Source organism: Geotrypetes seraphini, chromosome 4 (genome assembly GCF_902459505.1).
Source record: "Geotrypetes seraphini chromosome 4, aGeoSer1.1, whole genome shotgun sequence".
NCBI lineage: Eukaryota > Metazoa > Chordata > Amphibia > Gymnophiona > Dermophiidae > Geotrypetes > Geotrypetes seraphini.
Genome location: NC_047087.1, coordinates 313,727,273 through 313,748,259, shown reverse-complemented (window position 1 = coordinate 313,748,259; position 20,987 = coordinate 313,727,273). Strand labels below are relative to the sequence as shown.

Below are 20,987 nucleotides of genomic sequence, written 5' to 3'. Positions count from 1 at the left end.
GTCAATGAATAATGTGAAAACAGTGAAAGAAGAGGATGAGGGCAGGAACAGAGAAAGGAGAGAAGGAAACAGAGTAGAAGCAGTATTAGAGAGAGAGGTGAAGGTAAATGCAAAAGTAAGATGTGGATGTGAAGGCAGATAGATTATAGAAGAAAATAGAAATGGAAAAAGCGAGAAAGAGAAGCAACAGAAACAGAAATGCATTTCCTTCTAGGGGGGAAAATGATAGAAAGGCTTTTCCAGAGAAAGCTTGTTTCCATGTGTGAAGCAGACAGAAAAGGGCTTTTATACTGATAACAACCATCATTTAAATTCTGCCTAAAACAGATGCTCAAGGTGGCTCATGTTATGACTTCATTTCCCTGTACTTTTCTTGATGGTTAAGTTAATTGTTTGGGGTTTAAATATATAGTGAAGCCTAAATATGACTACTTCTGAGAGAATTTTCTCCTACTATTTTCATTCCTTGATGTGGACTATTTTTCGCTTATTGCTTGTAATATTATACTTTGACAAAATAATAAAATGGAAAAAAAAATAAGCTCAAGATGGCTCACAGACCAAAAAAAACCCCCAAACTGAAGCAATACATCATATTTCACTTCCGTACATGGCTGAAAGGCCAAGTAAAAACCAGCAGTCGTGAACAATTTACTAAAGGTCACTTCCTCCACTTCAAAGTCTGGAGGGAAGGGTTCAAGAATACTAAGGTGGGCAGACACTCAATCTGCCTATGGAGTATAGGCGAGAGGAGATCCAAGACTTGTGTCTAGCACCCCTGTACCACAAAGCAAGCCCACCACATTTGTAAGAAAATATCCCGTTCCCCACACCCTCGCCAACAAAGATCTGTCTGTCTGTCTGTCCTCCGTCCCTGTCTCCCCACTTGGATGCAGGTACTTTTTTCAATGTTGTCTACTTGCAGAAACACTTCCTGCTTGTTCTTTTAAGGTGCACATAGGAAGAGCAGTGCTCAGATGGCCCATTTACCCACATAAAGGGCTTCCAACGTTGCCTTTCAAAGGATATGAAACAACTGGAAGGCAGCCAGTCCCTATGGTAGGCTGCATTAATAACATTTCCAACAGCTGCAGTATTACAGAAACCCACCAATGTCACGTGGGGAGAAAAGCTACCTAAATTCCGCCCAGGAAGTAGCAACTTCTAAGTAGTAAACAAAAGAGCCACTGGAACACCAGCTACAAAATTAGACCAACTGGTTCTAGAAAAGCTGTCCTGCTTTTCTCATAATACTGTACATTCAAATGTACAACACGGCACATATAAATATTTTCTGAGATCGCTATTGCTATAAGGCAGGGGTGTCAAAGTCCCTCTTCGAGGGCCGGAATCCAGTCGGGTTTTCTGGATTTCCCCAATGAATATGCATTGAAAGCAGTGCATGCAAATAGATCTCATGCAGATTCATTGGGGAAATCCTGAAAACCCGACTGGATTCTGGCCCTCGAGGACCGACTTTGACACCTGTGCTATAAGGGAATGATCTCAAAACAACTGAATAGAGATTAGACGAATCTGAATGGCTTGAAAATGTCAAAAATGCAAAATTTAAAAAAAACCCAAAAAACTATTCTGCTTTAAGCCTGCAGCTTATTACTGTGGCATGAGTTGAACCTATAAAACATTACAAAATCCGCTTTGTTACTGATAGTGTATTCTACTAATCCTTTATAAATATACTCCAAGCATATGCGGAAGGCAGATGCATAATGAAGTCAAGCCATGCACAGCACAACATTAGCAAGAAACTGTCCATTGAAGACTAAAATATATGCCAATTGCTGAGAGAAACAAGGTTTTCTTCCTTTTCCCATGAAAACATTGTGGTGGCAATATTCAGAACATTTGCCCAGTGAACACAGGATTCCCCAACTAAAGGGAGACGTTATTTCCACACAAGTCATGCTGCTTTGTATAAAATGGAACCGGTGTTATAATAACCTGTCTTAATGGTATCTCCTGTTGATAACTTCCCCCTAAATCTACTCAGCTACAAATATAGATGCCAGTTTTCTGACCCCCATAAACCTGTTAACATTTGTCTGGTTAGATCAGTGGTTCCCAAACCTGTCAGGTTTTCAAGATATCCCTAATGAATATGCATGAGAGAGATTTGCATACCTGTCACTTCCATTATATGCAAATCTCTCTCATGCATATTCATTAGGGATATCTTGAAAACCCAACTGGCTGGGGGTCCCCCAGAACAGGTTTGGGAACCACTGGGTTAGATCATTGTCTGGACAACAGTTAACTGGCAAAAAATATTAGAGAGAGATCTGCTGGATGCATATAAAAGTATTTAGATAGCATTAAAGTTGGTGAAAAACACCCATCAATGGTTTTCATCCCAATTCTCAGAAAACCCCAAGTCAGTCTGGTTTTCAAGATAATCATAATGAATATGCGTGTGATATATTTGCACAGATGGCCACAAAGTAAAGTTTTAAATGCAGACCGTAAGCAACAAACAAGCGTACATATTCAGCGCCAGAAATAAAAGCCTACATGTTTCCGTTTGAGAAGAACAGGTGCTGATGTATGCTGACATTTGCGTTTCTCTGGGCATGTGCACAAGAACCAGACTTACCGCAAAACCTTTGTGCGCATATGCAAAGGTCGTTACCACCCTCCCCACCAATTTTGGGTTAAAAATGAAATTTAATTACACCTAAAATTTGATAAACTTTACCTTGCACAGTCCACTGCACATTTGTGTAAACAGGAAATGTTCATTAGCAGCACTCCCCTAGCCAAAATGTAAGAATGAGTATAAGCCACAGCTTATATGTGCAAGAATATGCCATTTTCAAGACTCTCAATGGCAGTGCGTTGATTTGAAAATAAATGATCTCGGGGTTTTAACCTTTTGTGCTGCATATTTTTCTTTATTGGTTGCGAGGCTACAAACTCAATTTTGATTGACCCCTGATACAGATGTTTTAGTGCCAAAACACGCCCATATTGGGTTGATCAATAAACAAATCTCAACTACTTGGTGCTTCTCTTGTCTTCTTTGTGTGCTGTGTCAAAAATGCGGTAAGCCAGCCCTAAACAGCACTGATCTAGTGCTACCCAGTTAAAGTTATTTGATTAAAAGGCATAGAGCCTTGTTTATTAAAGCTTTTTGGCATAACTTATAAGAATAAAATGGGCTGCACTAAACTTTAGGAAACATGGTCCATACTTACCAATGTGCCCTACCAGTTATATGTGTTAGCATAGTTAACATATTTCCCCCCAGATTCTATATAAGGCACCCAAATTTGAGATGCATGCTAAATAATGACAAGAGATAAATTTTTCTTTGTCCCCGTGGAAACTCATTTTTCCGTCCGTTCTTTTCCTGCAAGCTCCGTCCTCATCTGCACAAGCCTCAAACACTTTCAAATCCTAAGTAGCAACATTCTAGAGCTCAGATTGTGATGTCATAATGCCTCATTCCACCAATGCCTAAGCTCCGTCCTCATCTGCATAAGCCTCAGACTCTTTAGAATCATAAGTAGCAACATTCTAGAGCTCAGACTGTGATGTCATAATGCCTCATTCCACCAATGCCTAAGCTCCGTCCTCATCTGCGCAAACCTCAAACCCTTTAAAATCCTAAGTGGCAACATTCTAGAGCTCAGATTGTGATGTCATAATGCCTCAGTCCACCAATGCCTAAGCTCCGTCCTCATCTGCACAAGCCTCAAACACTTTCAAATCCTAAGTAGCAACATTCTAGAGCTCAGATTGTGATGTCATAATGCCTCATTCCACCAATGCCTAAGCTCCGTCCTCATCTGCATAAGCCTCAGACTCTTTAGAATCATAAGTAGCAACATTCTAGAGCTCAGACTGTGATGTCATAATGCCTCATTCCACCAATGCCTAAGCTCCGTCCTCATCTGCGCAAACCTCAAACCCTTTAAAATCCTAAGTGGCAACATTCTAGAGCTCAGATTGTGATGTCATAATGCCTCAGTCCACCAATGCCTAAGCTCCGTCCTCATCTGCACAAGCCTCAAACACTTTCAAATCCTAAGTAGCAACATTCTAGAGCTCAGATTGTGATGTCATAATGCCTCATTCCACCAATGCCTAAGCTCCGTCCTCATCTGCATAAGCCTCAGACTCTTTAGAATCATAAGTAGCAACATTCTAGAGCTCAGACTGTGATGTCATAATGCCTCATTCCACCAATGCCTAAGCTCCGTCCTCATCTGCGCAAACCTCAAACCCTTTAAAATCCTAAGTGGCAACATTCTAGAGCTCAGATTGTGATGTCATAATGCCTCAGTCCACCAATGCCTAAGCTCCGTCCTCATCTGCACAAGCCTCAAACATTTTCAAATCCTAAGTAGCAACATTCTAGAGCTCAGATTGTGATGTCATAATGCCTCATTCCACCAATGCCTAAGCTCCATCCTCATCTGCACAAGCCTCCAACACTTTAAAATCATAAGTGGCCAAGGGTGTGCCGTTAAGGCAGAGCTTACAGGAATGGGGCAGGGACAGGGACAAAACTCACGGAGACGGACGGGGAAAAAATTGCCCCCGTGTCATTTTCTAATGCATGCCCTAATAAATTGGTAGCTGTTAACCATTAATTATTGAATTGGTACAGATTAGAATTTGTATGCACAACTGGCTGCGCATTAGTCTATAAGGTGGTCCACCTAACAGGGGTGTCTATTGTAGACTTTGGCATCATTCGCAGAGAGGCAAATTTTACCAGTCAGTCCTTCAGCAATATCGCTTACAAAAATGTTAAAAGAACTGGCCCAAGAACAGAAGCTTGTGGCACACCACTGGCAGCATCCCTTTCCTCCATTTACCTCCCTCTGTCACCTTCCACTTAACCAGTTCTGAAACAGTCTATCAGGTTATTAGACACCTGTGTGGAACAATGTCAAAAGGCTTTGCTAAAATCTAAATACACCACATCTAGCATTCTCTTTCAATCCAATTCTCTGTTCACACAGTCAAAGAAATTGATCAGATTTGTCTGACAAAACCAGCCTCTAATGAATACAAAATGTCATTTATATTTCATATTTCTTCTGAAACAAAAGCATATTCTTAGCAATTATCTTACCCACCGCAGATGTTTTTAAATTTTACCCCTGTATCATATTCTCTCAAGCCTTTGGATGGAATGTTCTTATGTCTATGGCGAGTATGGGCATTATGGAATGTTTTGCTTCTTTAAGCCATTAAAGCTCTCCCTCCTTTGAAGTCCACTTCATCCATCTATTTGCTCCTCTACCTCTCCAAATCCCTTTGATAAGTCCCTCTCTTCCTTTCTCACTGATTTTGATTCCTGGCTCCCCTTTCTCAAACCCTTATCTCCTTCCCTCATCCTTGATGATGTCAACATTCATGCCGATGACCTCTCTCACTCCAACACTTCCAGGTTTCTCGCTCTAGCATCCTCATACAGTCTCCAGCTGTATTCCACCACCCTTACACACCCGAATGGCCACTGCCTTGACCATGTTTTCTCCTCCAGCTACTCTACAATCAAACTCTTCCCCTCTCATCTGTTAATGTTCACAACCCATCATCCTCCAAGCCAGATCCAGCCAATTACTACCTATACATTTAGGAACTGATTTCAGGCTATTGACCCTGGCACCCTTTCTACCACCCTAACGTATCCCTTCCTTCAACTACTATGTCATACAAGTCTGTCATTGAAGCTGTCTTCTCCTCTGCTCTACATACCTTCGCTCCTCCCATTTCACGTCATGTAAGGCATGCCAAACCCTAACCCTGGTTGACCTCCAACATCCAATACTTGTGCTCCTGTGCCCAATCTGCTGAACATATTTCGTTTAAATCCTGCACATGTGCTGACTTCATACACTTCAAATTCCTGCTAACATCCTTCCAATCTGCCCTGTCACTTGCCAAACAAGAATATTACACCCATTTAACTAACTCTCTTAGCTCTAACCCTCGCTGTCTCTTTGCCACATTCAACTCTCTACTCAAAGTGCTCTCACCGCCAATCCCCCTTTCACTTTCTCCCAGACAATGGCAGAGTTCTTCTTCACCAGAGTTCATAAGATTCACCTTGAGTTCTCAACCAGCTCTAACCCCTGCGCCCCACTCCCCTGTAAATAAAATGCCTTCCAACAACGGGCTGTTGAAGAATGGAATAGGCTACCATCTGAGATAAGGAAAATACCATCGTATTTGGACTTTAGGACGGCACCGTAAACTATTTCTCAGATTTAAAATTTTGATGTTATGTTCTTTATGGAATTTTATGATTGCATTGTATTTTTCACCATCTTGCAATTTGGATGGTTTACATCAGTGTTCCCCAACCCTGTCCTGGAGGACCACCAGGCCAATCGGGTTTTCAGGCTAGCCCTAATGAATATAAATGAGAGAGATTTGCATATAATGGAAGTGACAGGCATGCAAATCTGCTTCATGCATATTCATTAGGGCTATCCTGAAAACCTGATTGGCCTGGTGGTCCTCCAGGACAGGGTTGGGGACCACTGGTTTACATAAAATACCTAAGCCCATACTTCACCCAGTGGAATTAATTCTTTAGGCTATGTATTAACCCAAAACAACTGGTTACGAGATGGTAACTTACTGATGTAGTATTCCTGTACGCTGCTGATGTAACCGTACACTGAAGAGTAACCAAAAATGATGATCATGGCAAATTCTTTGCTATCCAGCTCCACAATGTGTGCAGAGTGGCCTTCCACCGCATAGTGCTGCCCATGCAGGAGGACCACAGGCACCTTCAGGCTCCAGGACTGATTAGAGAGACTGAACACCCAGAGCTCATCTGTCACATTCCCACTGTTGATCTCGACTTTTCCTCCATACATATATATTTCTTCCTGTTAGAGAAAGAGAGGGAGAACAAAAGAGAGAGTGAATAAATGCCCTGAGGATCCAGTGATTCTGTCACTGTTTTGTACAATATTGACCAGCCTGGCTTTGGAAACGCTCTAACTAGAAGCAGGCTGGCATGATAGCTCAATAGCAGTGCTGCAGAAGATCCCTGGTGTGATGTCCAAGTTGAGGACTACACTGAAAGGAATGCTCACAACCCCTGGAGTCAGTGGCGCAGCGAGAGTGGGAGGCGGCCAGGGCAGTGGCACCCCCATGCCCTCCTCTCTGCCCCCTGGGCACACTCACACCCTCTCTTCCCACCTCCGTACCTCTTTAAATCTTCACCAGCACTGGCTTTCCATCTGACATCACTTCCTGGCCCCAAGACCCAGAAGTGATGTCAGAAGGAGCCAGGCCGGTGCGAACAGCAGGCTACAGTAGTTGATTGCGATGGTGAAGATTTTAAATGGGCACGGGAGGGGGCAGGAAAGGAAGGGTGCGAGCATGAAGTAGGGGGATGGAGTGGTGCCAGCACCCCCACCAAAACAGCACCCAGGGCGATCCACTCCCTCCCCCTCACTACACCACTGCCTGGGGTACAAAGAATCTGGCAGCTGATGTAGAGTACATAAGCTTTCTTCAAAGGTACTCTTATGCAATGCTCCCAGCCTCAGGACCACTGCTACAATTAGGAGGGTGGACCTATATAAGCAGGGAAAAATTTCACAAAAACTCAATGGTGACTCCGAATGAGCAGGAAGAAAAAGGAGAAAGAAGTAAATACCAGGCCAAAATAATGCCACGGAAGAATACAACTGCCACCAGGAAGGAGAAGTTTCCTATCTACAAGAGACCCAGCATAATATCATTTCAAGACATTTCTGATTCTGCACAAGTAGTGTCATCATGTCAGTTTGCCTACCTCCTCCAGTTGAAGGAGGAATAAACAGAAGTCACCGTCTTCTCTGCTGCAAGTACCTGATCTATGGAAACCAATGCAGGTCCCAAGGTAAGTAAAGTAAATGATCTGTCCAGCCTGAGAGCAGGAAACTCCAGTTCCAACAGCTCTAACAGGGCTACTGAAGTCCATCCCTTGAGGTCCACAGGCAGGCCAGGTTTAAAGATATCCACAATGCATAGGCCTGAAAAGATTTGCATACCAAGAAGGTAGTGCATGCAAATCATTCTCATATTGTGGATATCCTGAAAACCTGGCCTGCCTGTGGACTTCAAGGACTGGAATTGAGTAGCTCTGATCTACAATATGATTGACAGAAACTTTCAGCCAAGTACAGAACTAACTAGCCATAAGCTCAGTAGGAAAACTCTAAATTATGTTCCCAAGGTTGTACTAGGAGCACTGTTTCCAAAAGAGTTTCATCCTTTCTGTGACCATGGCAAAATCTTTTTGGGGTTTTCTTTTTTCAAAATAATCAGAAAACAAACAAACAAACCACTCTATACAGAGCAAAGAGTAAAGTCAACATAGTAGCATAAGTCAAAACCAGAAAATATCAGTAAAATGAATCCCAAGCCCCCCATCCCAACCCCAATGGTTAGCTAGGTAGGGAGATCAATAAGTGTCAAGAGCCTAATTTATGGGTTGCTGTTGGTGAACTTCCTTCCAAGATATAAAGGGGACCCCGATCTTAAGAGTACGCTCTTCCAGAGTCTGTTGTAGGGGGAAACACCTTCCAGGGTTTCAAGACTAAGCTGGATAAGTTCCTGCTAAACTGGGACGTACACAGATGAGGCTGGACTCCTTTTAGAGCACTAGTCTTTGACCCGGGGGCCACCGCGTGAGCGGACTGCTGGGCACAATGGACCACTGGTCTGACCCAGCAGCGGCAATTCTTATGTTCTTACTAGATAATCTGATTTCAAGGCCCAACCCTGTGCTTCCCAGGATATCTCTTCGGCTGTAGAAGCAATTTGCCTTTGCGTTCTTAGCTGAATCCATCAAGACCATCGCCTGTCTTCTCCAGCATTGCACATTGAGGTTGCATGTTCTTTGGGACAGTGACCATTCCCCTGGGTCTAGAGTCTGCCAGCTGAGAAAGTCGGCCTGTACGTTTTCAGCTCCAGTCATGTGGGCTGCACATAGTGCCTGAAGATGAGCTTCCAACTGCTTGAACAACATCTGGGCCTCCAGATGTAATGGGGCACTCCTGTCCAGGGAAGCTGCAATTGGAGAGCTGTGGGGACCACCTGGAGAGCAAGAAATCCTGAAGGGGGTACATATGTGCTCTTGCTCAGGGAAGTACTTTCAGGATGGCTTCCATTGAGCCCAACACCTGGAGGTAATGCCAGGCCATGGAATTTGGCATTGCTAAGAGCTCCAAAATTTGCTTCCTGAGTTTCTGTTTGTATGGCTCAGGAAGAAAGACATGGCCCTTTACCATGTCAAAGCAGAGTCCCAAATACTCCAAGCACTGGGTTCAGGATCAGTCTCTAGTCTTCTGTGCCATTCTTGGGCACTATGAAGTATATGGAGTATCTGTCCAAGCCCAATTCTTATTTAGGAACTGGTTCTATGGCTTGGATGTCCAATAGCCTTTGCACCGTCACTCAGACCATGGCTTCTTTTTCCGGCTGTCCAGCTGGAGAATTGATGAATAGATCTGAAGGAGGCCGACAGAACGCAATCTTGTGACCCTCTTGAATAAGATCTAGGACCCAGTGGTCTGAGAAAATTTGCTCCCACTCCCTCCATAATGCCGACAGCCAACCGCACAGCTGCTACTCTGGCGTTATTGGGACTTTTGGGAGGTTGTGCTGATACGAGATGCCAAGGGTTGCTGGCATCTGGAGTTGCCAAATCTCTGTCTGGATCATTGATAAGATCTCTGAGCAAAGAAACCTGCTAGTACTGGTGGGAACATCATGAAGAACAAAAATTGCCTCTGCCTTCCCCAGTGGGTTGGCGAGGTCTGCTATCTGGCAGAGATTTAGGGTAGAAATCAGCCATACTGGCCATGAGATCGTCTAAGCCCTTACCAAAGAGAATCTGCCCTTTTTGAAGGGTAGTCTGTTTAAAGTGGTTTTGGAGGCTGAATTGCCTGCCCATTGCCTGATCCAGAGCATCCTGTGGGTAGAAATGGCATACGCCAACACCTTGCTCATGGCTCTGATGATGTCATATAGAGCATCTGCCACATAATCCACCCGTTTCAGCACCAGCTGGAGGCAGACGTCCTCCTTGGCAGGACTCCATCTTAACCCAGTGTGGCAGGCACATGCCACAAAGGAGACTGCCACTGCAGCTTTGATCCCAAAGCTAGCACTTCAAATGGCCTCTTAAAAACCATGTCCAATTTGCTTTCTTGTGCATCCTTTAACATCACTCGTCCATCACTAGGGAGGGAGGTATGTTCAGTTACTGAGCCACCATGGAATCCATCTTCAGCTGACTAAACAGCTGCTGAAATTCCAGAGCCATAGGGTACACTTTGGACATAGTCTTTGCCACTTTTAGGGAGCCTTCCAGAGTCTCCCATTGCTCAGTGACCAGCAAGGTAATGTCCGGGAAAAAAGATGGTCTTGAGTATTCGTGTCTCTTACGATCATGCACTTTGGGGTGAACAGCTGTTGGGGCTCCAATTTCAACTCCCTGAGCACATCCATAATATGTGGGACAGAAGCCAACTGGAAAGGCTTCCACACTGATGGATATTCCCCCTGGTCAAGTGCAACTATCATCTCTTGACTCACAGTCCCTGACAATGAATTGGAACCCTCCAGGAAAGCATCTTAGCCCTGGGACAATAAAGGCAAGGAGTCTGACCTCCAATCCTCCAAGTCCTGTTCCGCTTGGTAACTTAGGCTGGTAGCCAACTTTCTCCTCAGCAGGGAGACCACAGGAAGAGGGAACTCTTCCTGGTCCAATGCCAGTGTGCCCCCAGGCAGTGCAGTGCGTCCCGAACCTGATAAATACACTTTCCACAGGAAATTCATAAACTGGGGTAAATCCTTGAACAGGTAGCCCCAAAGACTGGCTTCTCTTGGGCTCCGTAGTGTCCATGCATTTGCATTTTGTGCCTTCACTGTTTGCATTCTTCAGAAGGGATTTTCAGAGGAACAGACCCTGAGCCTCGAAGAAGCGCAAAGTAGGCTGGCGCATCAGGTACACTTGGGGGTTGTCCTGCAAGCTGCAGACGACCCTTACAGAGTCTACATCCTCTCCCAGGCAGAGTAGCCACAAATATGGGGTCCTCTTGGCACCAAAGTCTCCCAAAACAGGAGGAAAATACCCTAAAATAATAAAAACTGAACAGAGCAGATCATAACACATCTTCTCAGTTTGCTTGCAAAAGGAAAAACTGAAGAGGATACTATACTCCACTGGTGAAGGAGGAGAAGCTGAAACATAATTGACATCCTTCTGAAACAGTTTGTGAGCCCGGATTAATCACCTAACGTACAGACTCCTGTGTTTATGTAACAGAAAGCATTTCACCAAAGGCTTCAAAACACATGAAACTAGATTCTGTAAATGGAACCTATATTTGGGTGTTAAAAAAAATAGATGCTGAGTGCAATTCTATAAACAGTGCTCTAAGTTGGGCACCATTTATGGACTAGCACTCAGCACTAGGATCATCACCCAGCTTTGGGTGCACGAATTTATACCCACTGAAACATAGACACATGATGGCAGATAAAGGCCAAATGGCCCATCCGCAGTAACCATTATCTCTTCCTCTCCCTATTGGCTAAGGCTCTTAACATTTACATCTCCTCTTCCTATAGGCTAAGGCTCTTTACACATGCATTGTGAGGTCATAGAGGTTTATGGTTATAAAAACATAGATAAATATCTAAAATCTCAGCTTTATTAATACATTTTCTTTAAAATATTTTTCTTTTTCTTTCATACATTCATAAAGTGCTCCATCAGTGTAGTCATTTGTGTGTGAATAACAAACTACAGTGGTTATTCAGAGGACTTCATACTCTTCTTTATCATATTATCAATCTTCTATCATTGGGCTAAATCGCTCATTAATAGTCTCTCTTTAAATTGATTTTTGTTTATAACCACTGAATAAAAGTGAACTAGTGCAAAAAGTGCTGTAGTGCTGTAATTTAAACTCCTTCGGGTTACATTTACCCCCCAACTCGAATTTCGAGAATATCTTCGTCAGGAGGGGTACTGTTAGTCGGCTCTTTCGTATTGCTCGTCCTCCCCAAGAGAAAGAGCCGACTAACAGTACCCCTCCTGACGAAGATATTCTCGAAATTCGAGTTGGGGGGTAAATGTAACCCGAAGGAGTTTAAATTACAGCACTACAGCACTTTTTGCACTAGTTCACTTTTATTCAGTGGTTATAAACAAAAATCAATTTAAAGAGAGACTATTAATGAGCGATTTAGCCCAATGATAGAAGATTGATAATATGATAAAGAAGAGTATGAAGTCCTCTGAATAACCACTGTAGTTTGTTATTCACGCACAAATGACTACACTGATGGAGCACTTTATGAATGTATGAAAGAAAAAGAAAAATATTTTAAAGAAAATGTATTAATAAAGCTGAGATTTTAGATATTTATTGATTATTTCATCCAGCTATTTTGGTAATATCTCCCATATTTTGAGATATATATAAAAACATAGAAACATGATGGCAGATAAAGGCCAAATGGCCCATCTAGTCTGCTCATCCACAGTAACCATTATCTCTTCCTCTCTCTAAGAGATCCCATGTGCCTATCCCAGGCTTTCTTGAAATCAGACACAGTCTCTGTCTCCACCACCTCTTCTAGAAGACTGTTCCATGCATCTACCACCCTTTCTGTAAAAAGTATTTCCTTAGATTACTCCAGAGCCTATCACCTCTTAATTTCGTCCTATGCCCTCTCATTCCCGAGCTTCCTTTCAAATGAAAGAGACTCGACTCATGCGCATTACGTAGGTATTTAAACGTCTCTATCATATCTCCCCTTTCCTGCCTTTCCTCCAAAGTATACAGATTGAGATCTTTAAATCTGTCCCCATATGCCTTATCACGAAGACCACATACCATTTTAGTAGCCTTCCTCTGGACTGACACCATCCTTTTTATATCTTTTTGAAGGTGTGGCCTCCAGAATTGTACACAATATTCTAAACGAGGTCTCACCAGAGTCTTATACAGGGGCATCAATACCTCCTTTTTCCTACTGGCCATACCGCTCCCTATGCACCCTTGTGTAAATTCCTCAGGCATAAATTAGGTGTGGATTCCCCAAATTCTACAATACTGACCCACCCACGCTCTTCCCATGGCCATGCCCCACCCCATTTTCAATAGTACACTTAATAAATTTGCATGCCCATCTTTATAGAATAGAACTTAGTAAGATGCACATGTAAATCCAAATTGCCAATTAAACATCAATTGGTAGCACTCAATTATTGGTGGTAAATGGTTTGTCAGTCAATTACATTATACGAGCAAATTGGCGAATGGTTTCTCACATTTAGTTTGCTCTACTGAAACCCAACTATATCTGTCAAATATTACAGATATGTTGTTCAGAGATGAAATTCTGCAATCTCCATGGGTTCGTACCAAGGCAACATCTAACACAAATTATCAGTTATCAAGGAGATTATAAAATAAGCCCGTTACATTAACGGGTGCTAGAGTACATGTCTGTCTTTTTTTTTTTATTATTTGTCTCTCCCTCCTTGGATACTGTCTGTCTGTCATTCTTTCTGTATGTCTCTCCCTGGCCCCCTATCTGTCTATCTTTATTTCTAACTCTATCCTCTTCCCTCAATCCTGCATGTGCCCTTTTTTCTTTCTCCTCCCCACTTCCTTCCAACGTCTGCTCCCCCTGTCCCTCAGACTTTCATTCAGCGGCTGTCCCTCCTCTCCCCCACACTTCCATTCAGTGTCTGTCTCCCTCTCTCTACCCCTTCTATCTACTATCCACCCTCTGTCTTGCCCCTTCCATTCACTTCCCTTCTCTTCTCTTTCCATCCAGTGTCCGCACTCTCTCTCTCTGTTCCATATGGCATCTCCTCCTTCCTTTCCCCCTTCCTTTTCCCTTGGTCTGGCATACATTCCTCCTTCCCTCCATGCCCTGCCATCTCTTCTTCCCTCCAAGCCATTCTCTCCCCCTGTGCTCCCTTTCCTCCTTGAACTTCATGGGGCAGCAGCAGCATTCACAATTCATTGCTGTTGCCGGCTACAGGTCTTCCTCTCTGTCGGGTCGTCTTCCTGAAAACAGAAAGTAGGCAGGACCCGCCAGAGAGGAAGGCCTGAAGCCGGCAACAGCAGCGAATTGTAAACGCTGCTGCTGCCCGAAGAAGCCAGACCTTGAAAAACCCGAGGCAGACCGCTTCTCTCCAACCCCCGCTGACTCGGCTCCCTTATCCTTTCCGATCCCCGCCTGAGTCGTGGAAGCATGAAGACTGAGCGCCAGCAATCGGGGTGGCGAGGACGCGGCTCAGGAGACTGTGAAGGTGTTGGCATGCGGCAGCGCTCCATGAACCCCTTTCCCGGCAGCCACCGCCAGCACCAATCGAGGCGACGAGGATGCGGGCAGGGAGGTGCTTGCCTGCGCGTCCTCCAGCAGTTGGTGAGTGAAGGCGGAAGGAGGGGAGTGGCTAGAGTGATCCCTGCCACCGCGTTCTAAAATGGAACGCGGCCACGGTCAGAAATCACAGCGGCAGGGATCACGAAGTTTCAAGAGCGCATGCATGTTTAGGGTTTTATTATTATAGATAACACCTATCTTTGTTTTCTTTCCCTTTGTATCACATGCAGTGGCTCTTTACCCATTAGTGTAACTTATGCCAGTAACATACAATATCCCACCCCTAATCCATCTCTGTCATCTGCCATCATTATACGGCTCTCACAGGAATACACCAGACCAGAAAATAGCTACACAAACCTGAAATAGAGCCAGCGAGTGTCCATATCTCTGGAGAGGGCCATGTGATACAGGGACTACGTTCCATATGCTGCTCTCCAAATTATAACTGCAATGTAATTAAACACAGGGTTAGATACTTAGGAGAGGATAAGGGGGAATTTCTATCATGCTAGCCTTTTTCATGAGGCCCATAGCAAGAAATGGAGAGTATACAATATGAGTTTAAATATCTTTTCCCTTCTCAAACTCTATCCCCCTCTTCTACAAAGCCACGCTAGCGGCTGCCGCGCAGCAACAGCCCCGAAGCCCTTTATATCTCTATGGGCTCCGGGGCCGTTACTGCACGGCTTTGTAGAATAGGGGGGTATGTCTATAAAGAAATTAGAAAGTCTGCATAATCGGGCACTTTGTATAAGGCAGTCAAAATATGCCTATTTTATAAAGAAAACTAATGACCAGATTTTGAAAGCAACCGACAATAATTTGTCAATCACGCAATGGCACCATATATAGAATCATGCCTTTGGGCAAGATAGGTGCTAGAAATGTAAGCTTGGGTTTTCTGGGCCTAAATTTCCAGCGCCTATCTATGTCGTGAATCGTGCCTATGCAGGCGCTTTCTGGCATTAGCCACGCCCATAGTGGTGTTAGGCACTAGAAAGCGCCTACACAGGCACAATTCCAGTGTCTTTTATTTGGGCGCCAGTAGACACTTGAATATTGGGGGGGTCTCACTGCTTCTAACAGTGTTTGTCAATGGGGCAGACTCACCATAAACTGTAGTCATGCATTCATTGATCTCCCATTATCCTACAAAGTAAAATTTTGGAACACACAATTTAAGTAGGGTAGAGAGTCCATTGAAGATGACCTTCACACTAGATGGCCTATGGAAGCAACTTCCACAGAAATGTGCAACAAAAATCGAGTATTTAATTTTGTCAAACAGATGAATTAAGGTTTCCTGAATAGCTGAAGAAACGGGCATCTTGGCAGGTACAGTTTAGAAAATAATTCATGAAAAGTTGGGCATGTCCAACGTTAATGCAAGATGGGCTCCAAGAATGCTGACACCATATCAGAAGGCCACAAGAATCCATTGCTGTCAGGAGAACTTGGAGATGCTCCGTGAAGACCAAGTGAATTTTTTTTCATCGTTTGGTTACTGGAGATGAGACTTGGATCTATCACAGCGATCCAGAGTCCAAAATGGAGTCAACAAGTCATCTCTCTCACAAAAAAAGTTCATGATACAAAAATCTGCAGGCAAAGTCATGGCAGCTGTCTTCTGGAATGATGAAGGACTTTTGCTTCTAGAATTCATGTTACACAAGACAACCATAACCGGGGAGACTTACGCCAACACAATGATCGCTTTGCGGGAGTCAATCAAGGAGAAAAGATGAGGAAAACTCACAGCAGGCATGTTGCTTCTTCACGACAATGCGCCAGTGCACATGTCACGACAATCACAGGCAGCCAGCCGAGAATGTGGGTTTCAGCAGCTGAACCGTGCACCCTACAGTCCTGACCTGTCTCCCTTGGATTATTTCATGTTCCAAGTTTTGAAGAAATCTCTCTGTGGACAGCGGTTTTCAATTGATGAAGACGTCAAGGAAGCTGTGACATCTTGGTTTGAAGGTTAAACAGAAAAATTATTTTCAAAGGAGTTAAAGTCATTGCAGGAAAAGTGGATGAAGTGTATGGAACTATCAGAGGACTATATTGCAAAATAAAAAAAATTTTGGGAAACTTTTCTTTCCTACTGTGGTAGATCAATTATTGAACATCCCTTGTATGATACGAGGGTAACCATTTTCCAACTCTTCCTTACAGAATCCACATATGCCTGTTTTTCAAGTTATTTTCTCAGCTTGTGGACCCTCTGTGATCCTCAATCCTGGGCTGCAGATATTAGTCTCTCATTCTTAGAGTTCAGTTAACTTCTTGTTAACCACTCATGCATCCAATTTTGGTTGCCATATGGCTCCAGGAATCACACGTCATCTGCTCCATTGCTACTTCGTTTTCCTTGTTTGCTGATGTAATTCTTTGTGGGTTTTTTACTCTTTGTTTTTGTCATTCAGGAGCAATTGGATTGTGGGAGGTTTTCTGCACACAATTTTTGGAACGTTTAATGTCGCTATTGCACTTTTGTGGATGAAATCGCTTTAAGCAATTTTGTTATTAGGATCAAAGAATTTTTGAAGGGAGTAGTGGCATTGTGATCTCTTACGCCCTCTTGCAGCTATATTCACTTGAAGAACGTAGAGAGAGAGGAGACATGATAGAGACGTTTAAATATATCACCGGCCGTATTGAGGTGGAGGATGATATCTTCTTTTTTAAAGGCCCCTCTGCCACAAGAGGCCATCCGCTGAAAATCAGGGGTGGGAAATTTCATGGCGACACCAGGAAGTTCTTCTTCACCGAAAGGGTGGTCGATCGTTGGAATGAACTTCCACCTCAGGTGATTCAGGCCAGCAGCGTGAAGGATTTTAAAAGGAAATGGGATACACATGTGGGATCTCTAGGGGGGTAAATTCAAGGGGGTAGGGTTGTTGGAGTGGGCAGACTTGATGGGCTGTGGCCCTTTTCTGCCGTCATCTTCTATGTTTCTATGTTTCTATGTTTCTTCTGTATGATGCTTATTTCATATCAGAGCTTCTAAGTCCAGCTATGTTTTCAGGATGTCCACAATGAATATGCTTAAATTAATTTGCATACAATGGAGGCAGTGCACACATATCAGTCTCATACATAGTCACCAGACTGGCTGGCTTGTCACGAGGAACTGAGCTGAGAAACCCTGATTTATAGAATACACCATTCACTTAATTTTTTTTTCTCTCTTAACACGCACTTGTTCAGAGATGCTTTCATGATCTAAGCTTTTCTCAGCTTACTAGCCTGGGCTCTTTATATTTTTATATTGTTTATAATGCCATCATTAGACCAAGGAATTTACACTGCTCATTAACAGAATACTAGGTATAAATTTTAAAAAAATGTTACTGTAAATAAACTGTTGCTGTTAATGATTTATGTATTTTTTATTTTATAACTCGCCTAGGGATAGGTGGGATATAAATATTAAACAATGGAGGGGGTTGAGGAGGCATTCCTTACTGTAAAACATAACAATGTCAGTAAAAAAGTGGATTTAGATCTACAAAACACTTTTATCCATGAGAGTTTTTTGGAAAATACTTTTCTGTAAAAGGCTCAACAGACCATAGCACCTACAGAAGAATCACGAGAAACTCCAGCATCGCTCCAAGCCTTTACACCCTGTGAGGTTATTATAGTCCAATAGAATATCTTTCATCTTTTTTATAAAATCCTAAAAAAAGCAAAATGCAACTTAACTTGTGCCAAACTCCAGTCAGAAATAAAAGGTGGTAATTACAGTCAACATCCTCTCAATCTTCAATAAACTTAACACCCCTGATATATCCAGTTCCAACCGGTTTCGACCTTCACAGGCTTCTTCAGGGAGCAAAAAAAAAAAAAAAAAAAAAAGGTCTCAACATTAGAAAATGACATGGGGACACATTTTACCCCATTCCCTCAGGAACTCATTTTCCCATCCTGTCCCAGTGAGTTCTTTTCCTGCCCCTGCCCCATTCCTGCAAGCTCCGTCCTCATCTGCACAAGCCTCAAACACTTTAAAATCAAACGTGTTCGAGGCTTGTATGGTTAAGGCAGAGCTTACAGGAATGGGGCAGGGACAGGGACAGCGACAGCGACAAAACTCATGGGGACGGGATGGGAAAATGAGCTCCTGCGGAGATGGGGACAAATTTGTCCCTGTGTCATTCTCTAGTCAACATCTCCAATTGGTAACATCACAGAGAGATGACTTTTTTTTGTGATCTGGATGTTGGAGCTTTTTGATCTTGGAAATGTATTATATGTTGTTATTACTTCTTTCTAGTTTATCAGCTACTTTAGCTGGATTGTGAGCCTTTGGGACAGATAGAGGAGTTTTTCTCAACTTGAAACTTTTTAATAAACTTAAACTACCTAATTTCATTTTAGTTTGATACCTTCTAAACCCGCTTAGGTCAGTAAAATGCAGGAGTAGTACAGCAAATATTAAATAAACATATCCAACCTAAACAAGAAGGCCCGGATTGTATAAATGGCACCATTGTCGGCAGCCACCCTAAAAACGGCCGCCGACTCTGTGATCAATCACGTGATGCCACTATTTATAGAATCGTGGCTTTGGAAAAGGTAGGCGCCGGAATTAAAGCCAGGTTTTTCAAGGCCTACATTTCCAGCGTCTACCTTTTGCATGAATCATGCCTACGGAGGCGCTTTACAAATGTCTCAAATCGCTTCCAGCGTTAGCCACACCTACAGTGGTGTTAGGCATCATAATGTGCCTCCATAGGTACGATGAAGGCGCCTACATTTTTTCTTTTAAAATGCTTATTTCGGTTTTTTAAACAGCATTTTCAACTTATGCTAGGCGCTGGTTTGGGCGCCATTTATAGAATATTGGCTGAAACGCAACACAAGCCAAAGGGGTTCTACTTACTTCAGCACCATCTGGAAGGAGCTATAGTTGAAGGTGTAGCCACCAATCACCCACATAAACTTCCCATGCAACACGGCTTTGTGGGAGGCCCGGCCCACCGACGGGCTGAATGGCTTCACATTGGGAAGAATCCAGTAGGACTCAGTGGACGGAACATGCAACGAGCAATCAGGGCCTGGATGAAAGCAGAGAGGCATGTAGAGGGTGAATCACCAATATTCTCACACCAGGCTGCAAAAAGCCTTCAGACAGGTGAAAATCGAAAGGCTTCGCTGCAAACACCGACAATCACATCGACAACAAAGCACATTACTCAGGACCACTTTTTTTGTGCCTCACAGCGACAGGAGACAAATTAGATTAATGCGAGGAAGCAAAATGACAGAAGATATGCTACATTTGTAGAGCTAATGAAGATGAATTCCAGCGTTCAGCTCAAACGCCATATGTACAATTTACATATCACAGGTGGAAAGAAAGTTCTGCTTTGGGGTCAGAGAATGCAGAAAATGAAAGGAATAGGGTTTCGATAGTCAGCTTCCTGAAGACACTCAGATGTAAAAGATTCCATCACCTCCTTGCACTGTGGCATTTTCATCACCCTAAACCCACAGGCCTTCCCCATACCTCACAGCAACACAAGCATAGCTAATTGTAGATATTAAGCTTTTGTGACGTTAGAGGAGCTTCCCTACTAGAGGTGCATCCTGCTAGTGTTCTAATACAGATAATCCACCCTGTGCCATCAAAAGTTAATACTTACGCTAGTGTCAACTCAGCCAGAAATAAGGCTTTTACCATTTTGTAACATTTCACATTATGACTGATAGAGCTTAGAACAGTGTTTCTCAACAAGTGGTATGTGTATCCCCGAGCCACTTGTGGAGGGTATACGGCATGGGTCTACGCCCCACCCCACCCCCTTCCTCCAGTGGCATACTACCCTCTGCCAAAGAGCCTTCACGTCCACACGCTTGGGAGGGTCCCTTTGGATCCACCCACTCTGACACATTTGCGTCAGAGGGGCGGTACCAACAGGGCCTCACAAGCGACAGACTCAAAGGCTTTGCATCAGTTAAGCTAGCGCCAGTGCCGGGCCTTGTATAGACACTGGACCCCTTGTCAGGCAGTGGGAGGGAGGTAGAAGATGGAGGGCTCTTCATTGCTGGACTTAGCTTGGTATTGCCCTAGATAACAAAGGTAGGGAAAATCATTTTATTTTCAATGTAGTGATCAAAATGTGTGAGTTTTGAGAATTTATATCTGCTGTCTATATTTTGCACTATACAGTCAAACCTCGGTTTGCGAGTAACGCGGTTTGAGAGTGTTTTGCAGGACGAGCAAAACAGTCCTGTAATTTTTAACTCGCAAAACGAGCGGTGCCTCGATACACGAGCGCATATGCACGCAAGCGCATCACACACGTATGTACATCGATGAGCGCAATCCTGCCTGGATCCTGAATCGGATCAGCAGATTTCTCAATCCCGACCCCCCAAAGTCGGCGGCTGCAGTAAAATCTGTTTGGGAGAGGGAGAGAAGGATGAAAGCTAATGCAGTCGCACAACCAGTGCACAGGCCATGTGCACATCTTACGCGCACAATTTCTTCCTCACACCAGCCAGTTTTTGGAATTTGGAATTAATCGTCCGAGTTTCCATCACTTCCTATGGGGAAATTCGCTTTGATTATATGAGTGCTT

General features: G+C 43.6%; 1 protein-coding gene across 1 annotated transcript in view; it reads right to left on the bottom strand.

The window, feature by feature from the left end:
- The window catches only part of ATRNL1 (attractin like 1), a 1,517,170-nt gene that overhangs the window by 1,143,291 nt on the left and 352,892 nt on the right, over positions 1-20,987 (bottom strand). Inside the window, exons 6-8 of the mRNA XM_033941321.1 lie at positions 19,286-19,460; positions 14,758-14,845; positions 6,620-6,875 (exon numbers count right to left, since the gene is read on the bottom strand). Of these exons, the coding sequence (XP_033797212.1) occupies positions 6,620-6,875; positions 14,758-14,845; positions 19,286-19,460 (519 nt within the window). The remainder of the gene's footprint in view (positions 1-6,619; positions 6,876-14,757; positions 14,846-19,285; positions 19,461-20,987) is intronic.